This window comes from Moschus berezovskii, chromosome X (genome assembly GCF_049115385.1).
Source record: "Moschus berezovskii isolate FMDL1 chromosome X, NW_MosBer_1.0, whole genome shotgun sequence".
In the NCBI taxonomy this organism is placed as follows: domain Eukaryota; kingdom Metazoa; phylum Chordata; class Mammalia; order Artiodactyla; family Moschidae; genus Moschus; species Moschus berezovskii.
Genome location: NC_142488.1, coordinates 62,064,843 through 62,082,769, shown reverse-complemented (window position 1 = coordinate 62,082,769; position 17,927 = coordinate 62,064,843). Strand labels below are relative to the sequence as shown.

The 17,927-nt window shown below is 41.0% G+C and overlaps 1 protein-coding gene across 2 annotated transcripts in view; it reads right to left on the bottom strand.

Annotated features, from left to right (window-relative positions):
• IGBP1 (immunoglobulin binding protein 1) overlaps positions 1-17,255 on the bottom strand; it is a 44,879-nt gene extending 27,624 nt beyond the window's left edge. Inside the window, exons 1-5 of one of the 2 annotated variants that reach the window (XM_088834045.1) lie at positions 16,551-17,255; positions 15,872-16,165; positions 7,573-7,768; positions 5,197-5,276; positions 4,347-4,459 (exon numbers count right to left, since the gene is read on the bottom strand). In XM_088834045.1, the coding sequence (XP_088690171.1) occupies positions 4,347-4,459; positions 5,197-5,276; positions 7,573-7,768; positions 15,872-16,165; positions 16,551-16,741 (874 nt within the window). In that variant the 5' untranslated portion in view covers positions 16,742-17,255. The remainder of the gene's footprint in view (positions 1-4,346; positions 4,460-5,196; positions 5,277-7,572; positions 7,769-15,871; positions 16,166-16,550) is intronic. The other variant, XM_055437892.2, reaches the window with a different exon arrangement.
• Positions 17,256-17,927: the final 672 nt, after the last annotated feature.

Genomic DNA, 17,927 nt, shown 5'->3' with positions numbered 1-17,927 from the left:
GAAGCAACAGTTAGAACTGGATATGGAACAATGGACTGGTTCAAAACTGGGAAAGGAGTATGTCAAGGCTGTATACTGTCACCCTCCTTATTTAACTTATATTCAGAGTACATCATGCAAAATGCAGAGGTGGATGAATCACAAGCTGGAATCAAGATTGTCAGAAGAAATATCAACAACCTCAGATATGCAGATGATACCACTTGAATGGCAGAAAGCAAAGAGGAACTGTTGATGAGGGTGAAAGAGGAGAGTGAAAAAGTTGGCTTAAAACTCAATGTTCAAAAAACTAAGATCATGGCATCTGGTCCCATTACTTCATGGCAAATAGATGGGGAAAAAATGGGAACAGTGAGAGACTTCATTTTCTTGGGCTCCAAAATCACTGTGGATGATGACTGCAGCCATGAAATTAAAAGATGCTTGCTTCTGGAAGAAAAGCTATGTCAAACCGAGACAGCATATTAAAAAGCAGAGACATCACTTGGCCAACAAAGGTCCATAGTCAAAGCTATGGTTTTTCCAGTAGTCTTGTATGGATGTGAGAGTTGGACTATAAAAAAAGGCTGAGTGCCAAGTGATGCTTTTGAATTGTGGTACTGGAGAAGATCTTGAGAGTCCTTTGGACAGCAAGGAGATCATACCAGTCAATCCTAAAGGAAATCAACCCTGAATATTCACTGGAAGGACTATGCTGAAGCTGAAGCTCCAAAACTCTTGCCATCTGATGTGAAGAGCTGACTCACTGAAAAAGACTCTGAAGCTGGGAAAGACTGAGGGCAGAAGAAGTGGGTGAAAGAGGATGAGATGGTTGGATGGCATCACCGACTCAATGGACGTGAGTTTGAACAAACTCTGGGAGATAGCTAAGGACAGGGAAGCCTGTTCATGGAGTCGAAGTCAGACACGACTTAGCGACTGAACAACAAATGACATGTGATGTTGAGCATCTTTTCATATGCTTATTTGCTGTCTGTATAATCTTCTTTGGTGAGGTGCCTGTTAAGGTCTTTTGCTCATTTTTAAATTGAGGTGTTTAATTGAGGCAGTGGTTCACTATCTCTAGGACCCACTGTTCCAAATGGGAAGGTGACAACAATTTACAGCATTGCTCTTCTATGTGTAATACGTACTTTATCTCTGACCGCTTTCAAAATTTTTTCTTTTACTTCTGTTTTCAGCAGTCTGACTACAACATGCCTACGTGTGGTTTGCATTGTATTCAACATGCTTGCTTAGGGCTTACTGAAATTTCTGAATCTCTAAATTTGTCTTTCACAGATTTGGGGAAAATTTCAGCCATTATTTCTTCAAAAAATTTTTTATGGCCCCTTCTCTCTCTCTCTCCTCTCTTACTGGTATTCCAAATGTACACATGGTAAACCTTTTTACATTTTTCCACAGGTCATTGAGACTCATTTTTTTCTAATCTTTTGATTTTCAGATTGGCTAATTTTTATTGATCTATCTTCAATTTAACCCTTTCTTCTGTCATTGCCAATGTGCTATTGTTGTTTAGTTGCTTTGTCCTATCTGAATCTTTTTCGACCCAATGGACAGTAGCCTACCAGGCTCTACTGTCCATGGGATTTCCCAGGCAAGAATACTGGAGTGGGTTGCCATTTCCCTATCCAGAATTTGCTATTAAGCTTATTCAAATTCAAAAAAACTGAAATATAGTTGACATACAATATGTTAGTTTCAGGTGCACTACAATGGTTTGACATTTGCACATATTATAAAATGATCACCATGAGTCTGGTAACCATCTGTCCCCACAAAGTTATGATATTATTGACTACATTCTGTATTCTGTATGTTACATCCCTGTGGCTTATTTTATAACTAGAGGTTTGTAGCTCTTCTTTTTTTAAGATTAATTATCTGACTGTAGATTTATTTGTAAATTTTTTTTTTTTTTACTATCTCTAGTTTCCAAATTTTATACAAGGAAGAATGCCCTTTTCTGCAATAAGGAAAAAAAGAATCAATATTAATTAAACATCTCTCCTATCCCGTAGGGTAAGTTTGACCTTTTAGACTGTAAGTTTATAGAGTTGATAAGTCCATCTGTATGACAAAATTTTTTTACAGAGTCTTAGCTAAGACATAGACCTTACACCTGTCATAAGAATTAACTTAAAACAGATCATATAAAACCTATATGACCTTGGTTTCCCTCCAGTAGGTAATGAAGATCATAGAAATTTGCTGCCAAGTGAGAGTCATGCTCAGACTGGTGTTGTGTAGAAGTTGCTTGGACAGATTGGCATAAGCAAAAATGGCCCAAGATCATGCAAGGGACAGTCTCTGCAATCTTTTCTCTATGTGTGTGCACATGTGAAGTTTGGAGCTCTTAATCCCTTCACCTATTTCACCTCTGCAACCTCCCTCTCCCATGGCAACTGCCCATTTTCGCCTCTGTGTCTATGAGTCTGTTTTAATTTTTAAACTTCAGATATTGTATTTTTCAGTTCTGGAATCTTTTGTGTAGAGTTTCTACTTCTTCGAGATTTATTACCTTTACATTCATTACAAGCATATTTTCCCCTATGCCCTTGAGCATAGAAATAAGCTGCTTTAAAGTCCTTGTCTGCTAATTTCAACATCAGAATCATCTTGGGGTTGGTCTCCACTGACAGCTTTTCCTCTTGAGTATAAGTCACATTTTCTCTCTTTTTCCGTATAGTAGTTTAGAATTGAATCCCAAACTTTCTGAATGATATGTTGTAGAGATTCCAAATTCTGTTTAAAGTACTAATTTTTTGTTTTAAATAGTTTTCATTTAATTTCTCTAGAATGAAAATTCCAAGTTCTGTTTCTTTGCATTGGGTAAAGTTGGATTATCCATTCAGTTATTTTAGACTTACTGAGGGTGCTTGGAATCAATCCTATGCATGCATACCTTAGCAGTCTGCCAGAGATTTGGGAAGGGTTTATATAGAGAATTAGGGCTCCTCCTCAGTGGTTTCTCTCCTGGGATATCTCCTTAGTTTTCAGTGGCTATAATCATCCTGAATCTGTTCTCTCATTCCTCAAACTATAAGACTGCAAGTTTCTATCCAAGTTTTATTTATCTCCATATTACAGCAATTGCAGCCTGCCCATGGGTGAAAAGCTATAAAAAGACCGAAAACCCTTTCAAATGACCTGTGCTATAATGGAAACGGCATTAGAACTGGGAATTTTAGGGCCCGTATTAAAATTCTAGCTTGGCCACTTTCTAGCTATGTTTACTTTGGGTCAGTTCTCAGATACCATTTCCTCATTCTAAAATGGGAATAAGAATGTTTGCTTCATGGGGTTGTTAAGAATATAAAGTGAGATAATACAAGAGCTATGGAAAATAGGCTCAGAGGGGCTATGATTGTCCTATTAAGTGGTAGGAGTCATTGGTTACTCCAGATCTGATCATGCTTTTTCTGCTATATCATGAAATGAAATTCACTCAGTCGTGTCCGACTCTTTGCGCCTCCATAGATAGTCCATGGAATTCTCCAGGCCAGAATACTGGAGTGGGTAGCCTTTCCCTTCTCCAGGGGATCTTCCCAACCCAGGGATCGAACCCAGGTCTCCCGCATTGCGGGCAGATTCTTTACCAGCTGAGCTACAAGGGAAGACCCCGCTATATCATATTGCTTCCATCTAATGACTACCAACTCTACCTTTCCCTCCCAAAGACACCTGCAAGTACCTGCTGCTGCTGCTGCTGCTAAGTCGCTTCAGTCATGTCCGACTCTGTGCAACCCCATAAACGGCAGCCCACCAGGCTCTGCCGTCCCTGGGATTCTCCAGGCAAGAACACTGGAGTGGGTTGCCATTTCCTTCTCCAAATTGAGCTCAAAGAACACAGTAAGCTAAAGTTCTTACCCACAAGAAGTTCCAAGTACCATTACCTTCTAATTGGTGACTGCCCTACAGTCTGTGTCTCCTTTTGGTCACTCTCAGGGCCTCCAGATAGCTGTTTTGTTATATTCTGCTCAGTCTGTAACTGTTATCTATAGGAGGGGTTGGCCTGATAACAACCTACTCTGCTGTTACCAGAAGCGGAACTGCTATCTGAGGATTTTTGGCTTTGCTATCTATCTGTTCAGTCTGTTTTTATGCCATGATATATGGAAAAATTAAAAAACTATGCTGCTTCACTGCCTCCATCTTCCCAGGATCACAAGCTATTTACTTTAATAATAAATGAAATAAAATACTGACTAGAATCTGTTACTCAGAATCTCCATCCAGATTTCTTTTGCTCTAAAGGGCAATGATACTTGGTCTGAGTTTAACTGCTAGAGAGTTAGGGAACAGTAGTGTAGTAGTATAACTACTTGCCTCCCACCCCTTCATACCTGATGTTGTCTTGGTTATTCCCTGATCTGGTAATGCTCCAAATTTCCGATGCTGTTCATACCAGTCATTCACTGTCATAGATGCCAGACTTGGATAACCAGCTCCAAATACTCTGCAAGAATCACACTGTGTTTAGAAAAGTAAACATAAATAGCACTATTAAAAAGCCTCTTCTCTTTAGTGGTAAAGCTTGTGTCTGTTTCCTCCTTGCTCCCTTATCCAGCTATCCTCTGAGGAGTTGTATAAATTCCTGTGAGGACAGTGAAGAGAGACATCCAGGGAGGAGAATTAACGGCAAGAGCTTTCACAAGAAGATAAAGACCCAGAGTTATCTCCCAATAAGCAATCTCAGAGGCTAATGCCCCACAGAATGATGATATAATGGAAGGAGTATTTATTCTTGGTGGGTCTAAAAGATACACAGAGGAAGGAGATTCTTCTGCAACCTTATGGAAAAGGTTAATCTTTAATCTCAGAATTAAAACCTAGATAGGCAAATATGACCATTTGAGAATTGCAGCTGAAGGAAACAATGGGAAATAATTTTAAGGGCTACAATTCTTCTTTAGATTCTTTTTTCCTTCTTTCTGTATTTAATTCATTATTTATTTATTTTTGTTGGTTTCCTTTTGAGCCTAGTTTTAAGCTCAAGTTTGTAAGGGAAATGTCTGATGATGAGAGATACAGAGAAAGTATTGGAAGACATAATATTCCTTTGATGGAAGAATAGTCTCCCAATGTGAAGCCATGACCTTTATTTAACAATGTCCATTCTGTTACTCATGCACTATAAATGAACCATAAAAATAGGGGGCTTGCAAAGCCAACCCACTTTTTAATACCACCTACTTGGCTTGGGCCATGTTCCGAGTGAGAACAAACGGTTTCATTGGAGGCCTTTCCTGACGAGATGACTGAGAAGTTGATGCCTAAAAAGGAAATTAATTATCAGAAGTGTATCTGTCATTGTGTCCACCCCACTATGCAGGTTCTTAAGTCCTTAGGTGCTTGAAAAACCCTATTTATCAGACTCTAAGATATATTAGCAGAATACCAATGGTGGAGGTTGGTTAGCTCTCCTGAGATGGCCCAAGTATCATGCTGGAAAGGGAGGAAGAGAAAGCTCTCCCAGGAATCATTTCAGGGCTAAAGCTGAATTATTAAGACCTTTCTGCTAAAACCCTGTCCAGTGTAATTATGCTATTAAATGTCAAGAGCTCCCTAGGGTGTTTTAGAAGTGGATGTTCCTTAATGCAAGAGGGGGAGGAAGAATGGCTTAGTATCTTTCCTATACAGGTGCATAGAAATGTTTCAAGGAATCTTAGCTGTTCAGGAGCATACTGAAACAAACTATGGTCTAAGAAAAAATGTTCAGTATACTGTATTGGTGTTTTTCTTTCTGGCTTCTTCACTCTGTATAATAGGCTCCAGTTTCATCCACCTCATAAGAAAAACACCAATACAGTATACTAATGCATATATATGGAATTTAGAAAGAAGGTAACGATAACCCTGTATGTGAGACATCAAAAGAGACACAGATGTATAGAACAGTCTTTTGGACTCTGTGGGAGAGGGCGAGGGTGGGATGATACGGGAGAATGGCATTGAAACATGTAAAATATCATATGTGAAACGAATCGCCAGTCCAGGTTTGATGTATGAGACAGGGTGCTCGGGGCTGGTGCACTGGGATGACCCAGAGGGATGGGATGGGGAGGGAGGTGGGAGGGGGGTTCAGGATAGGGGACACATGTACACCCATGGTGGATTCAAGTCAATGTATGGCAAAACCAGTACAATATTGTAAAGTAAAATAAATAAAATTTAAAAAAAAGAAGAAAAAATGTTCACTTTGTAACTGCATCACTTACATAGCCAATCCCAATACCAAATGAGAGAGAATAAAAACAAAAAACAAAGAAGGAGACAGGAGGATCCAGAATAGTCCAGCCTCATAGTGTTTGAAACCTACTCATCTAGATATACTCAAGGGGCCTTAAAGCTTTAGAATATTAATTGTTCGTTCTTTGATCCCTTAACATAAGGAACTAGGTTGATGTTACCCTGAAGCAAAAGCTCCTGGGTTAATTAGTACAAATCAAATTAGCAAAGAGTTCTCTGAGGACTTAAATGCCTTCAACTAGTTGATTAATTCAACTCAATTCATGTTATATCCTGAACCAAAAAGTAACCAGTAGCAGAGCCTGATTTTTTTTTCTTTTCTATAATTCTTCCCCCTTCCTTTTTTTTTTTTTTACAAACCCTTGTGTTGAGGGCTGACTTTCAATAGATTGCAGTGAGGCAGCTTGCTCTGCTATGTATGAAACCCCAACACAGAGCCCACTATTTTGAAAAATCAGCTCCAAAACAGTTATGGTCTTCAGATACAGCCAAAGTGGTATTATACCAAGTTTTCTTTACCATTATGCCCGACATTTTGTGCATGCAGAGGTCCTTATTGTGTCTCATACTTGGGTGACCTATGGTGTGACTGTATCACTGTGTAAGGTTAACTTTTGATTTCTCCCCCAACCAAAACATATTTTATGTCTTTTATCTTCTTTTTAAGTTTTTTCTCTCTCTTCTCCAGTTCCACTTTTCTTCTTCATTCGCATCCTATTCCTCTTTCTGTTTATTACAGTCAAGCTCAGATTTTCAAGGCCCACCTCCCTATGCCTTCCTTCAGCAGTCATGATTGCGTGTGTGCTAAGTCACTTCAGTCATTTCTGACTCTGTATGACTCTATGGACTGTGGCCTGCCAGGCTCCTCTGTCCATGGGATTCTCCAGGCAAGAATACAGGAGTGAGTTGCCATGCATTCCTCTGGAGGATCTTCCTGACCCACAGATCAAACCTGCATCTCTTATCGCTCCTGCATTGGCAGGCAGGTTCTTTACCATTAGCGCCACCTGAGAAGCCCCCACAGTCATGACTGCTCGCAGCCAAAAGCAGTTTTCACTTCAGAGAAGACTCCCCCTCTCCTGGCATGTCACAAAATTACAAAAGACTAGAACTGTGTTACAGGTTAGAAAGCACTAGGGAACACTACTGTAAACTAGAGAGAAAGCTATCCTAGAGAACCTTCAGCCTTCCTCCACTAATGTGAATAAGAACAGTGATTTTATGGAAACATGAAAGGATTTTAATTTGATTACTCTCCTGTAGAAGATTCAAATCTCTGACAGTAGCTTTTTGAGCTATTTAGGCAGTGACCAGGCTTACCTCTTTTGTGGAGTCTTTTTCTCTCAAGATCTTTATCTCCTGGTCAATGCTCTCAATCTCTTCTAAGCTGATACCAATCCACCTTCGAAGGTGAAGGAGGTAATATTCACGAACACGCTCATCATCTGCTTGACCACTTTCCACAGCAGATTTCAATGCAGACAACCTATGCTCCACCTCCTTCTTCTGCTTGTATCTGTTCCACAGAAAAGTATTACTCATGAACTTAAAAACAAAGAGGTGCTCCTTGAAAAGAAGGCCAAAATACGATTTTACCTTTGCAAATGATCAGGTAGTAAGGATGACAATTTTCACTTTGGCAAAAATACTGATTTTATACCTCAGAATTTGCCATCAAGACCATTCTCGCAAGACTACAAGGCAAGGAAGAGATCAGTAGAGGTGGAGAAATACATTCTAAAGCCAGAGAAATACAGAGGAAACCTGATCTGAGCAACTCTTCCCATCATCTTTCGAGATGGGAGTACTTTAGTAATTTTATGACATCAACCTTTATTAGGTCAGGTGCTTAGTATCATACAATATCCATTTGGGAATTATAGCGTCAAATAATCATAGTATTTTAGGGGTTATTTACCTGCCATTGATGCAGGAATTCCTAAAAAATGGTCATCTCTTCTTTTCTTCTGGGTAAAATGTTTCCAGCTCTTCTGACTCATCCTGTATAATTTAAAGACTCATATCCACCCTGCCTGCCTTTTCCAAGATGCATTCTAGTATGTCATCTATCACTCACCAGACAACTATTTACTGAGTACCTATTGTGTGACATGCAGTTCTCAGTGCTTGAGCCACAACAGTACTTACAAGAGAGTCCTTGCTCTCCTGAAGCTTTCATTCTAGTGTGAGCAGACAAAAAGAAATAGATGAGTCAGGAAGTGACAAGTCCTCTGAACAAGCCAAAAAAAAAACAAAAAACAAAAAAAAACACAAGCTAAACTGGATAAAATGATGGTGTGAAAGTAGGGGTGTTCAGGAGAGACTTCTCTAAAGAGGTGACAATTGAGCAAAGACTTCAAGGAAATAAGTACAGAAGCCATGACAGTATCTGGAAGAGTGTTCTACGGGGAAAAGCAAATACGAAGGTCCTTGGGTGGGAGAGTGCTGCCCTGACATGTTTGAGGAATAGCAAGGAGGCCAGTGCGGTTGGGATGGAGTGAAGATGATAGGAAATTAGGTCAGAGAGATAGCCAGGGCCATAGAGAACCCAATAGGCTAATAAGACATGAAATATCAGATGTCATGTTTTGAATGAGAAGAGAAAGTCACTGGAAGCTTTAAAATAGAATACATGACGTGAAAACTGTTTTAACGGATTACTCTGACTGGACTGTGGGAGGCTGGGAGGTAAGGGTGGAAGCAGGAAAATCAATTTAAGAGGGTACTGCCATAATCCAGGTTGAGAGTGACTTGAAATAGGGAGGTGGTAAGATCCAGATGTAATTAAAATATAAATATATGTTGATTTATTGGATGTAAGGGCTTGAGGGAAAGATGAATAAAGGAAAAACTCCACAGTTTCCAAGAGAAGTATCTTGAAATACCTATGTCTGGAACTCCACTCCAGACCTCCAGGATCGGATGCTTCTCTGCAGGTGTTCACTCAAATCTAGAATTCTTGAGTTCAATGGACGGAATTTGGGGAGGATGGCTGTCTTTGAATTCCTCCAAATTTTGTACACAACTCTATTTGTATGCTTTTTTTTGGTTAAAGGAGGTCCATGACCCACAAAAAGTCAAGAACCACTGCTCTGGAAACATTCTTTATTATAAAAACTTTAAGGTTCTTCTATTCCTTTTAATTAACAAGTGGGTACTTTATGCAATGTTACAAATAAATGTCACAGCACCATCATAGGTGGCCTTCTGAGTAAAACACTACATGGGTCAATTCCTAGTTCATGAATGCTATCACAGATATCACTTGAGAACATTAAACTCTGATGCCACTCCTACCCCCACCCTCTTTCCTGATGTACCTAAGTCAGGAAAAAAAAGAATACCAGGACCTTAAATGTATATACCCCGGGGTAAATTCTGAGTTAGTCTGCTGGGCCTCTGAATAAGGTTCTTATGCTTCCTTTCCTACCCTCCACATATATGCAGTATAATCACACTCTTTTGTCTTTCTTCTCTACTTCCTTTGCCCCATGACTTTGTTCCTAGTCATCTTTGGGACTTACAAGCTCCTGAATACCTGATCTTTGAGGCCAGTGTTTTTAAAACCTTTCTTAGCAGAAGAATCCTTTCTTCTTATGAGAGCTTATTTTGAACTCCAATAAGCAATAAAAGATAAAACTACCTTGGTTAAATCAGAGAAAGGCTCCCAACATCTCCCCTACCCAGGCACTGTGACAAAATCTTAGGGTTCCAGGAACAGACTGTAAACCACTGTCCGAGACCTTCATCACTGTTCTAGATTTCCTATGGTGAGCGACTACATGCGAACAATCCTTATCACCCAGTGCCTGTCACCCTTCTGACTCTGGGCAACTTTCATCATTCCCCTTTTCTGTTCCCAAGCTCCTGAAGAGAGCTAACCAATAACAAATTTGTTGTCAAATGAGTTAACTACAAATTTGTATGATCAAACTTCAGTGCAACGGTCACTCTTGTTCAGTTATCGTCTTCTTCATCTTTTGTGGATTCCATTCCACCATCATGCTAATCAGATGACCAGTCAATGGAGAAATTCAATTTCCCTTTTCACCTTCAAATCTTTATAGAGTCAGCTTTCCTCCTCTTCTCTTGCCTTTAAGGAGGCAACGTTGTCTTTACCAAGGAAATGTCTTTAGCATTCCACTATCAATCCAGTCCCCATCCACATTCTTCCAGGCCTCACTCAATCAACTATCCTCCCTGTCATTTCCAGTTACGATTTTTCACTCTACCGGTGCCTTTCCCCTAACCTGGTCTGTCTTTTCAAATGACCACTCTTCTCTCTTTTCTAAACAACACTACAATTGGTAATTTGAAGACCTGAGTTTAAATCCTAGCCTGGCCACTTACTAGCCATGTAACTTTGGACAAGTCAATACTGAGAGCCCATTTCCTTATTTCTAAAAGGGGATAATATCTGCTTCATTGCACTGTTAAGAGGATCAAATGACCAACACTCATGAAAGTGCTTTGTAAGCAGCAATATAAATAATGTTAGCAGATGAGAAAAATTAAAAGTTGAGAGGGGCTAGACGATGCCCCATTAGGTGTCAGAAATTAGATGGGTCACCCCAGGTCTGACTCAAAAGCCCAGGCTTTTTCTGCTATACCATATTGCTTCCATCTTTCTGATGACCACTCTGTTCTTCCCAAAGATACTTCAAGTACCTACCATGATCCAAGTACTGGGTTGGGTACCAAGGATATACAGTGATATAATTACAATACTAAGGATACAATTAATCATGGTCTCTGACCTTTAGAAGTTCCAAGTCTAGAGAATAACGGATAGTTATGCCCAGATAAGTAATAAAAACTAAATGCTATAGTATCTGGGAGAGGAGACGGAGGGAGAAACTTCAAAGAAGACATGACATTTGTTCTCTATCTTCCCCAGGCTTCTTTCTACAAGCACTTCCATTTGTACTGTGTTGAGTCTCTTATCTCTGACTGCTCTTTTCTTTCTCATTCTTCTTCCTTAATTTGCTCCAAGGTTTTATCCTTGGCTTTTTTCTCTCTGCATGTTTTTTTGTGGCAATCTATCCATACCCATCAATGCTCTTAAATTTTTATCACTAGCTGCAAAACAGTCTCGTAAGTTTTAGTTACACATTTCCATCTGTTTATGGACACAGCTGTCCAGCTGTCATGTCAGGACCTAAATTCAGTAAGTCCTAAACTAGACTCATTACTTACCCAGCTTCTACTTCTCCACTTCTGTCAAAAGAATGTAGGTTCAATTAATCAATAAGACTTACACTTACTCCTCAAAGATGGGGATTAAGAGTAGGGAAGATACATGAAGAAACAAGCTTTGAGAGAGAGAGGACATACTATTTGGGTGTTTTATGTAGGATGACCTCAGTGTGTAAATGAGGCAGAGGATGGAGGACTTACAGAAATTGAATAAAGATTTAAATAATTTGTTTTCTAATCATATAAATGCTTCCTGCAAAAGTAGTATCTCTGACAGTTGTAACTTCATTATCATTTCTTCCCAGCTGAAGTACTATTATAACATGTTAACTTGTCTTTCTGCATCTGTCTTCCCTTTCACTGTTCTATACACATCACTTCCTTATAGTCCTCTGACCATACTACTTTTAGCTTCTGCCAAACCAGACTCTTCTCCATTTCCTGTACATACCTCAAACTACCTTGCCTTAGGCTTTCTTTGCTCATGTTGTCCCCACATGCCGCTTGTCAACAATAACAATATTTTTTGAGCACCTTCCATATGCCAGGCCCTGTGCTAGACATGCCACAGAGAACAAGAGAGAAATGGCTACTGCTCTCATGGACTATACATTCTAGTTGTGAAAAAAGACAAAGCCCAGAAAGACATAAATGAAAAGCATTTCCCCCAAAGAGAACAACATGTACAAAGATTCTGTAGAAGGAAAGAGCTGGGTCTGTTCAGAACTGAAAGAAGGCTATTATGGCAGGAGTCCAGTGAACAGGGGGAGTACAATATATGATGAGACTGGAGAGAAGCAGATGCAGATCATCCACGTCTTTATAGTTAATAGCTTGGATATTTTAGGTAAGACATGCTGCTGGCCTAGGTAAAGGTATGACAGTGGAGAAAGAGATAAACAGAAGGACATTAGGTATATTTTGTAGCTGGAACTGGTAGGCCTTGTTGATGGACTAGATGTGGCAATACAGAAGGGAGGAAATGAAGCCAACTCCTAGGTTTCCAGCTTAAAACAACCGGGTGAATGGCAGTCTCTTTATTGAGATCGTTAGGACTTGGGTGTGAGGGCACATTTGGGGATTAAAAAGTCAACAATTCAATTTAGGGCAAGTTCGACTCGATGGACATGAGTTTGAGTGAACTCCGGGAGTTGGTGATGGACAGGGAGGCCTGGCGTGCTGTGATTCATGGGGTTGCAAAGTCGGACACGACTGAGCAACTGAACTGAACTGAACTGAAGTTTGAGATGTCTGTGAAACATCCACAAACAGTGCTGGAAGCACGACTCTGAAGGTCAGGGAAGGCCTGAGCTAGTATATAAATATAGGAGCCATTAACAAAAAGATAATGTTGATATCTCATCTGTTGGGCATTAAAAAAAAAAAAGTTCAAAGATCAAGCTTTCTAACCAATGAAATACAAATCAAAACAATGAGGTATCTTTCTTGTTTGACCGTCTGGTGCAGCGGAACATACTTTGAAACTTTGTTACTATGGAAAGCAATATTGTTACCATCAAGTCTTAAAATATTCAAACCCTTTAATCTAGGCACTTACTGGTCCTTCTAGAAATCTATCCTAAGGAAACAGTGAGAGATACTGCTATGTTTCTTTGTAGCATTACTTAGAATAGCAAAATCAAATAAAAACCAATACCCATTAACAGTCTAGGTATTTGACAATAAAAGATTAGCTTAAATAATTACAGTATAAGACTGATACTATTTAACCATTAAATATCTTGGCTTCAAAAGACAAAGGGAAATCACAATAGGATTTAGGTTTTAAAAAAGAATAAATGGTATTCCTCCAAATGTATTAACTAAAATAACTATATATCTGAAAGGAAAGACATCAGGAAGTTAACAAAGCTCAATCTCAGTGCTAAGATGAAAGCTTATTTTTAATTAAAATATTCTGTTTTCCACCTTTCACAATGAGTATTAATTACTTTTACATTCAGGCAAACCTGTAATTTACATTTTTAACCAAGCTCCTCCTCTCATCTCAAATGCTAGGACACTGTGAAATCTTTCCCTTATCCCTCCAACCAGATATGATCACTCCCTGGCCATTCTCCACAACACCATTTGTATCTCTCTATTGTATTTAGTTGTTGGTTTTGTTTTTCTGATATATTGCAATTATTTGGATACCAAATTCACTGTTTAAACTGGTTTATGCCAACCGGCTACCTCTACCTTCTTATAGAGGAGATGACACTGAATTTCACTTCATCTCAGTCTATCCCATTTCCTCAAAAATCATTCTGTTGCTCACTAGCTCTTAACCATACTTTATTAAAGCCCTTACCACCTAAAGTCACATTTTTATTTACTAGTTACTATCTATCTCCTCCACCAAAACAAGAGCTCCATGAGGGCATGGACTCCGTCTGGTTCTCCATTACCTAGAACAGTTCCTGGCACACAGTAAAGGCTCAATAAATATGTTAAATGAATCAGTCAATTTTCAGCTCTCTAGACCAGGCCTCTCCTAAGTTTCATGCTACAGATACCTCTACTTGGATGTCTTCTAGGCACCTTAAATGCAACATGTCTCAATATAGGATTAATACTCTCCCCTATCTATTCTTCCTCTTCTATTCCCCATCTCAATGAGTTCCACAGCCTTCCACCTACATCAGAAACATAGACATCTACCATGCTGCTTCCTTCTACCCTACCTGCCAAAACCAACTGCTCACCAGGTTTTCTGAAGATTCAACCCTATAAATATATCTCCCCATCCCTTCTGCCATTGGGATAGTAAGGCCTCCATCACCTCTGTGAGCTAATTGGATCTAATCTTCACCCTCAGAATGCTTCCTAACTGCTGCCAGATTATGCAAGTTAAAGTGCAAATATGACCTTGTTACTCTTTGTGGTGGTGGTGGGGGGGCGGGGGTGGACCTCCAGTGGATCCCAAGTCACCAACCAAAGTTCAAGCTCTTTAGCATGGCCTAATAGTAGGTAACATAGAATATTTACTATGTGCCAGATACTGTGCCAGCTGTTTTACATGGTTTATTTTATTAATGCCTCTTACCCCTATGAGATAGGTACCATTGTTGCTTATACTTCACATATGAGGAAACCTGAGGCTCAGACAGGTTACACAAGTTACCCAAAGTTCAATGGCTTATAAGTAGAACTGAGTCTCAAACCCAGGTCTCTGACTCCACCACCTGTACTTAGCTACAAAGATCTAAAAATAGCTGACCGAGTGCTTACTGTATCAGACACTGTGCTAAGTTTTTTAAATTCATTTCTCTTCTAATCTTCCTAACTACTTTATAGGACCTATTAGCATCCAGTGTTACACCTGGGGGAATTAAGGCAGTGAGAGACTAAGCAATCTACCCAAAGTCAGAATGATTAAATGCTGGAGTTGGGATTCAAACCCCCTTCCCAAGTTCCCAGAACAAAGTTGTTCTTTCAACTTCCTCACACCCCAAGCTCTCCCTGGTTTGAACCCTACACAATATTTCAGTATTCTTTCCCCTCTGCACCACACAGTTTGTGTTCCAGCATCACCTAATTCCTTACAGTTGTTTCTCACCCCAACACTGTGGTCTTTAATGCCCCTGTAGCTGTTCTACTGCTATTATCTCTGCTGGCTAAAGCCATCCTTTCCTCTTCCTCTAGATAATACTCCTATGCATCCTTAAGCAACTCATCACAGGAGTCACCTCTGCCAGAAAGCCTTCTCTTCTCTCCTGCTCCCTCTTTGGTTAGGTGCCCTTTTTCTCTGCTTTCCCAATCCTTTACACATTTTCTTATCACATCATTCTATAATTTATATAATTTCTATGCTTCTTTTCCTCACCAGATTGTATGCTCCTCCAAGGAAGAGACCACCCATATTCATACAAATGCCCATACCCAGTTTGAATCTCCACTGCCTAGCATAGCTCCTAAACACTGTGAGCACTTTCACACGATGAAGCTATGCCAGTATTAAGATTAGTTCAGGATGTTACACACCTGATCCAGTATTGTTAGATCAGAGCTTCTCAATCAATGGGCCAAAAATGGACTATAATTATAAGATATCTGTGCCTTTCAGAGATACTTACCCCACTGTGAAGTGAAAGTTGCTCAGTCGTGTCCGACTCTGTGACCCCATGGAGTGCCCCACTGTACCGTGTGAATATTGCTATGCTGTGATGTGGGAGAGATTGGGAAACACTGCTAAAAACTACATTGTTGCTGTTGGCAACCATAAGGTGCTAGGAGTCTGACAGGTATGATCATTTCAACCAAGACAGAGGCTTCTTGAAAAACTGAGAGTTTGCTCTCACCAGGACCTATGCTCAATAAGAAACCAGAGTACATACACCATTGTTTCCCACCCCCCAGAAAAAAAAACATGCACCCTTCCCCAACAGCACTGCCATTAGGCAGTCCTCAAATGACCCACCTCTCTATTTTAGCCTGTCTCTGAGATGCCATAGCAACGATGCTAGGATAGGCCATGGAGGAATTAGCAGTGTTATTTTCAGCTGAGTTGGTCTTGGTTTTGGGCAGCTCAAACTCTGCCACATGATAGTACTGGCACTGAGTTAAGTAGTTTAAAAAGTGTTCTCGAGCCCACTGCAAATGATCTAGACGCTTGCTGGGATTGACTTGTTTCAGGGCGAACGCTCCTTGAAATGCTGGCACCATCAGGTACTTCAGGTCAGTGGACGCGATCTCCTCTAAATCTTCATTTTGGCTGCAAAGAGCAGAGTAGGCTGTGAAGTCTGGCTAGGCATTTCAACTGTGGCCCTTGTTTCCTGGGGGAGGGGAGGGCTGGGATCGGGGTGGGACAATGGGAGGCGGCACCTGGAACAGCTGCCGGCTTTCTTCAATTAAAGTGGCTGAGCACTCACATCCAATGCCTCAGCAAATAACCGAAACTAGGGAGGAGAGTCGTGGGAAATTCACTATCTTGGAAGAGAGGCAGAGGATGCAAACAATGTACACAAGATCGCAGGGGGAGGTAGGATAGAAAGACTCCCAGTTTTAAAGGTCTCCTCCACCCAGGCTCAATGGCTCCACCCTTGGTGACCATCATTACCTACGTTCTCTGCCGTTGGTTACTACCCTCTCGCCCATACCTGAACAAGTCGAGCTGCGACAACATTTCAGAAGCCTTCTTCAGGAGATCCAGTCCCTTGAACACCTTATCTTGGATTATTCGGGAGCCGGTGGGTTCAGTTGCGATTTCCACTTCGTCCAAAAGCTTCTTGCTGGTTTCGAACAGCTCGGGGAGCCGGGGTAGCAGTAACTCGTCTTCGGCTGCTGCCATCTTAGGGAAGGAGGAACCCGGAAAACCTCACTTCCGGGGTCAAAGGCAACCCTGGGAAAGCTGAGCTAGGCGAGAGATGAAGAAACCGGAAGGGGCGCCGCATTGGTCCAGTAGCTCCATTGTTACCTAAGCGTCTGAAAATTTGCGTAGGCTACTGTTACCTCAGCCTAGCAACCGTTTCCATGGACTCATTTTGCTATGCTGCCTATTACAACTAGTAGACATCTGTTACTGATACACACGCGTAAATAAAAAGCAAACCCCAGGCGCTGCTTTTCGCGTGACTCCTCGTCGCCGACCCGGGCCTGGACTGTGCCATCGGCTCCGAGGAGCGGGTGTGACGAGGCTGAATTCGGAGCCAGGGCGGACGCGAGAAGGCTAGGGCAGGCGCACTCCAGGAGCCGACCAGGCGACCGCCTTACCTCGAGGCGCTCCCTGGCCACAAGGGCCAAGGGGCGCCAGAGGCTCCGAATTCCGCGCAGCTTGACGGGTTCGCAGCTCTGCGCGCATGAGAGCGACGTGCAAGTAGCGCCCCCCTCCGGCTTCCGGCCACCCAGCAGCTAGAGCTTTGAGTTCCTACCGGCCGATCCTCGCCCTTCCTCTTGACCCCGTGACGTCACCCCTCTAACACACACACACACGCACACACACTTAAAAGTTACTGTCACGCCTTTACACACATACACAATCAAAAGTCACCCCTTCTATACACACACACACGTTTTCAAAAGTCACTTCCTTTGAAAACTTCCTTGAGCCCCTTTCCCCTGCCAAATGAAAATTTTTGGTGCATCTCTATCAGAACACCTACCACATTATATTACAGCTAGTGATTTACAAATCTATCTCCCTTACCAGTATAAGTCTGATTAATTTTTGCACTCCTCTGGCTAGCCCAGTGCCTGGTACTTATTACGTGCCCAATGCCATCATATGAATAGAAAACTAAGTGTTTGGTTTGGAAAGCAGCTCTATTAAGCAGAACGGCACTGTTCAGTAGGGTAGCCACTTGCCACACGGGGCTGTTGAGCACTTGAATGTGGCTATTTTGAATTGAGATGTGCTGTCAATGTAAAATGTAAAATATGCACCGGATTTTGAAAACATTAAGAAAAAATACAAAATATCTCAATCATTTTTACACTGACTACATGTTGAAATGCTAATATTTTGTGTATATATTGGG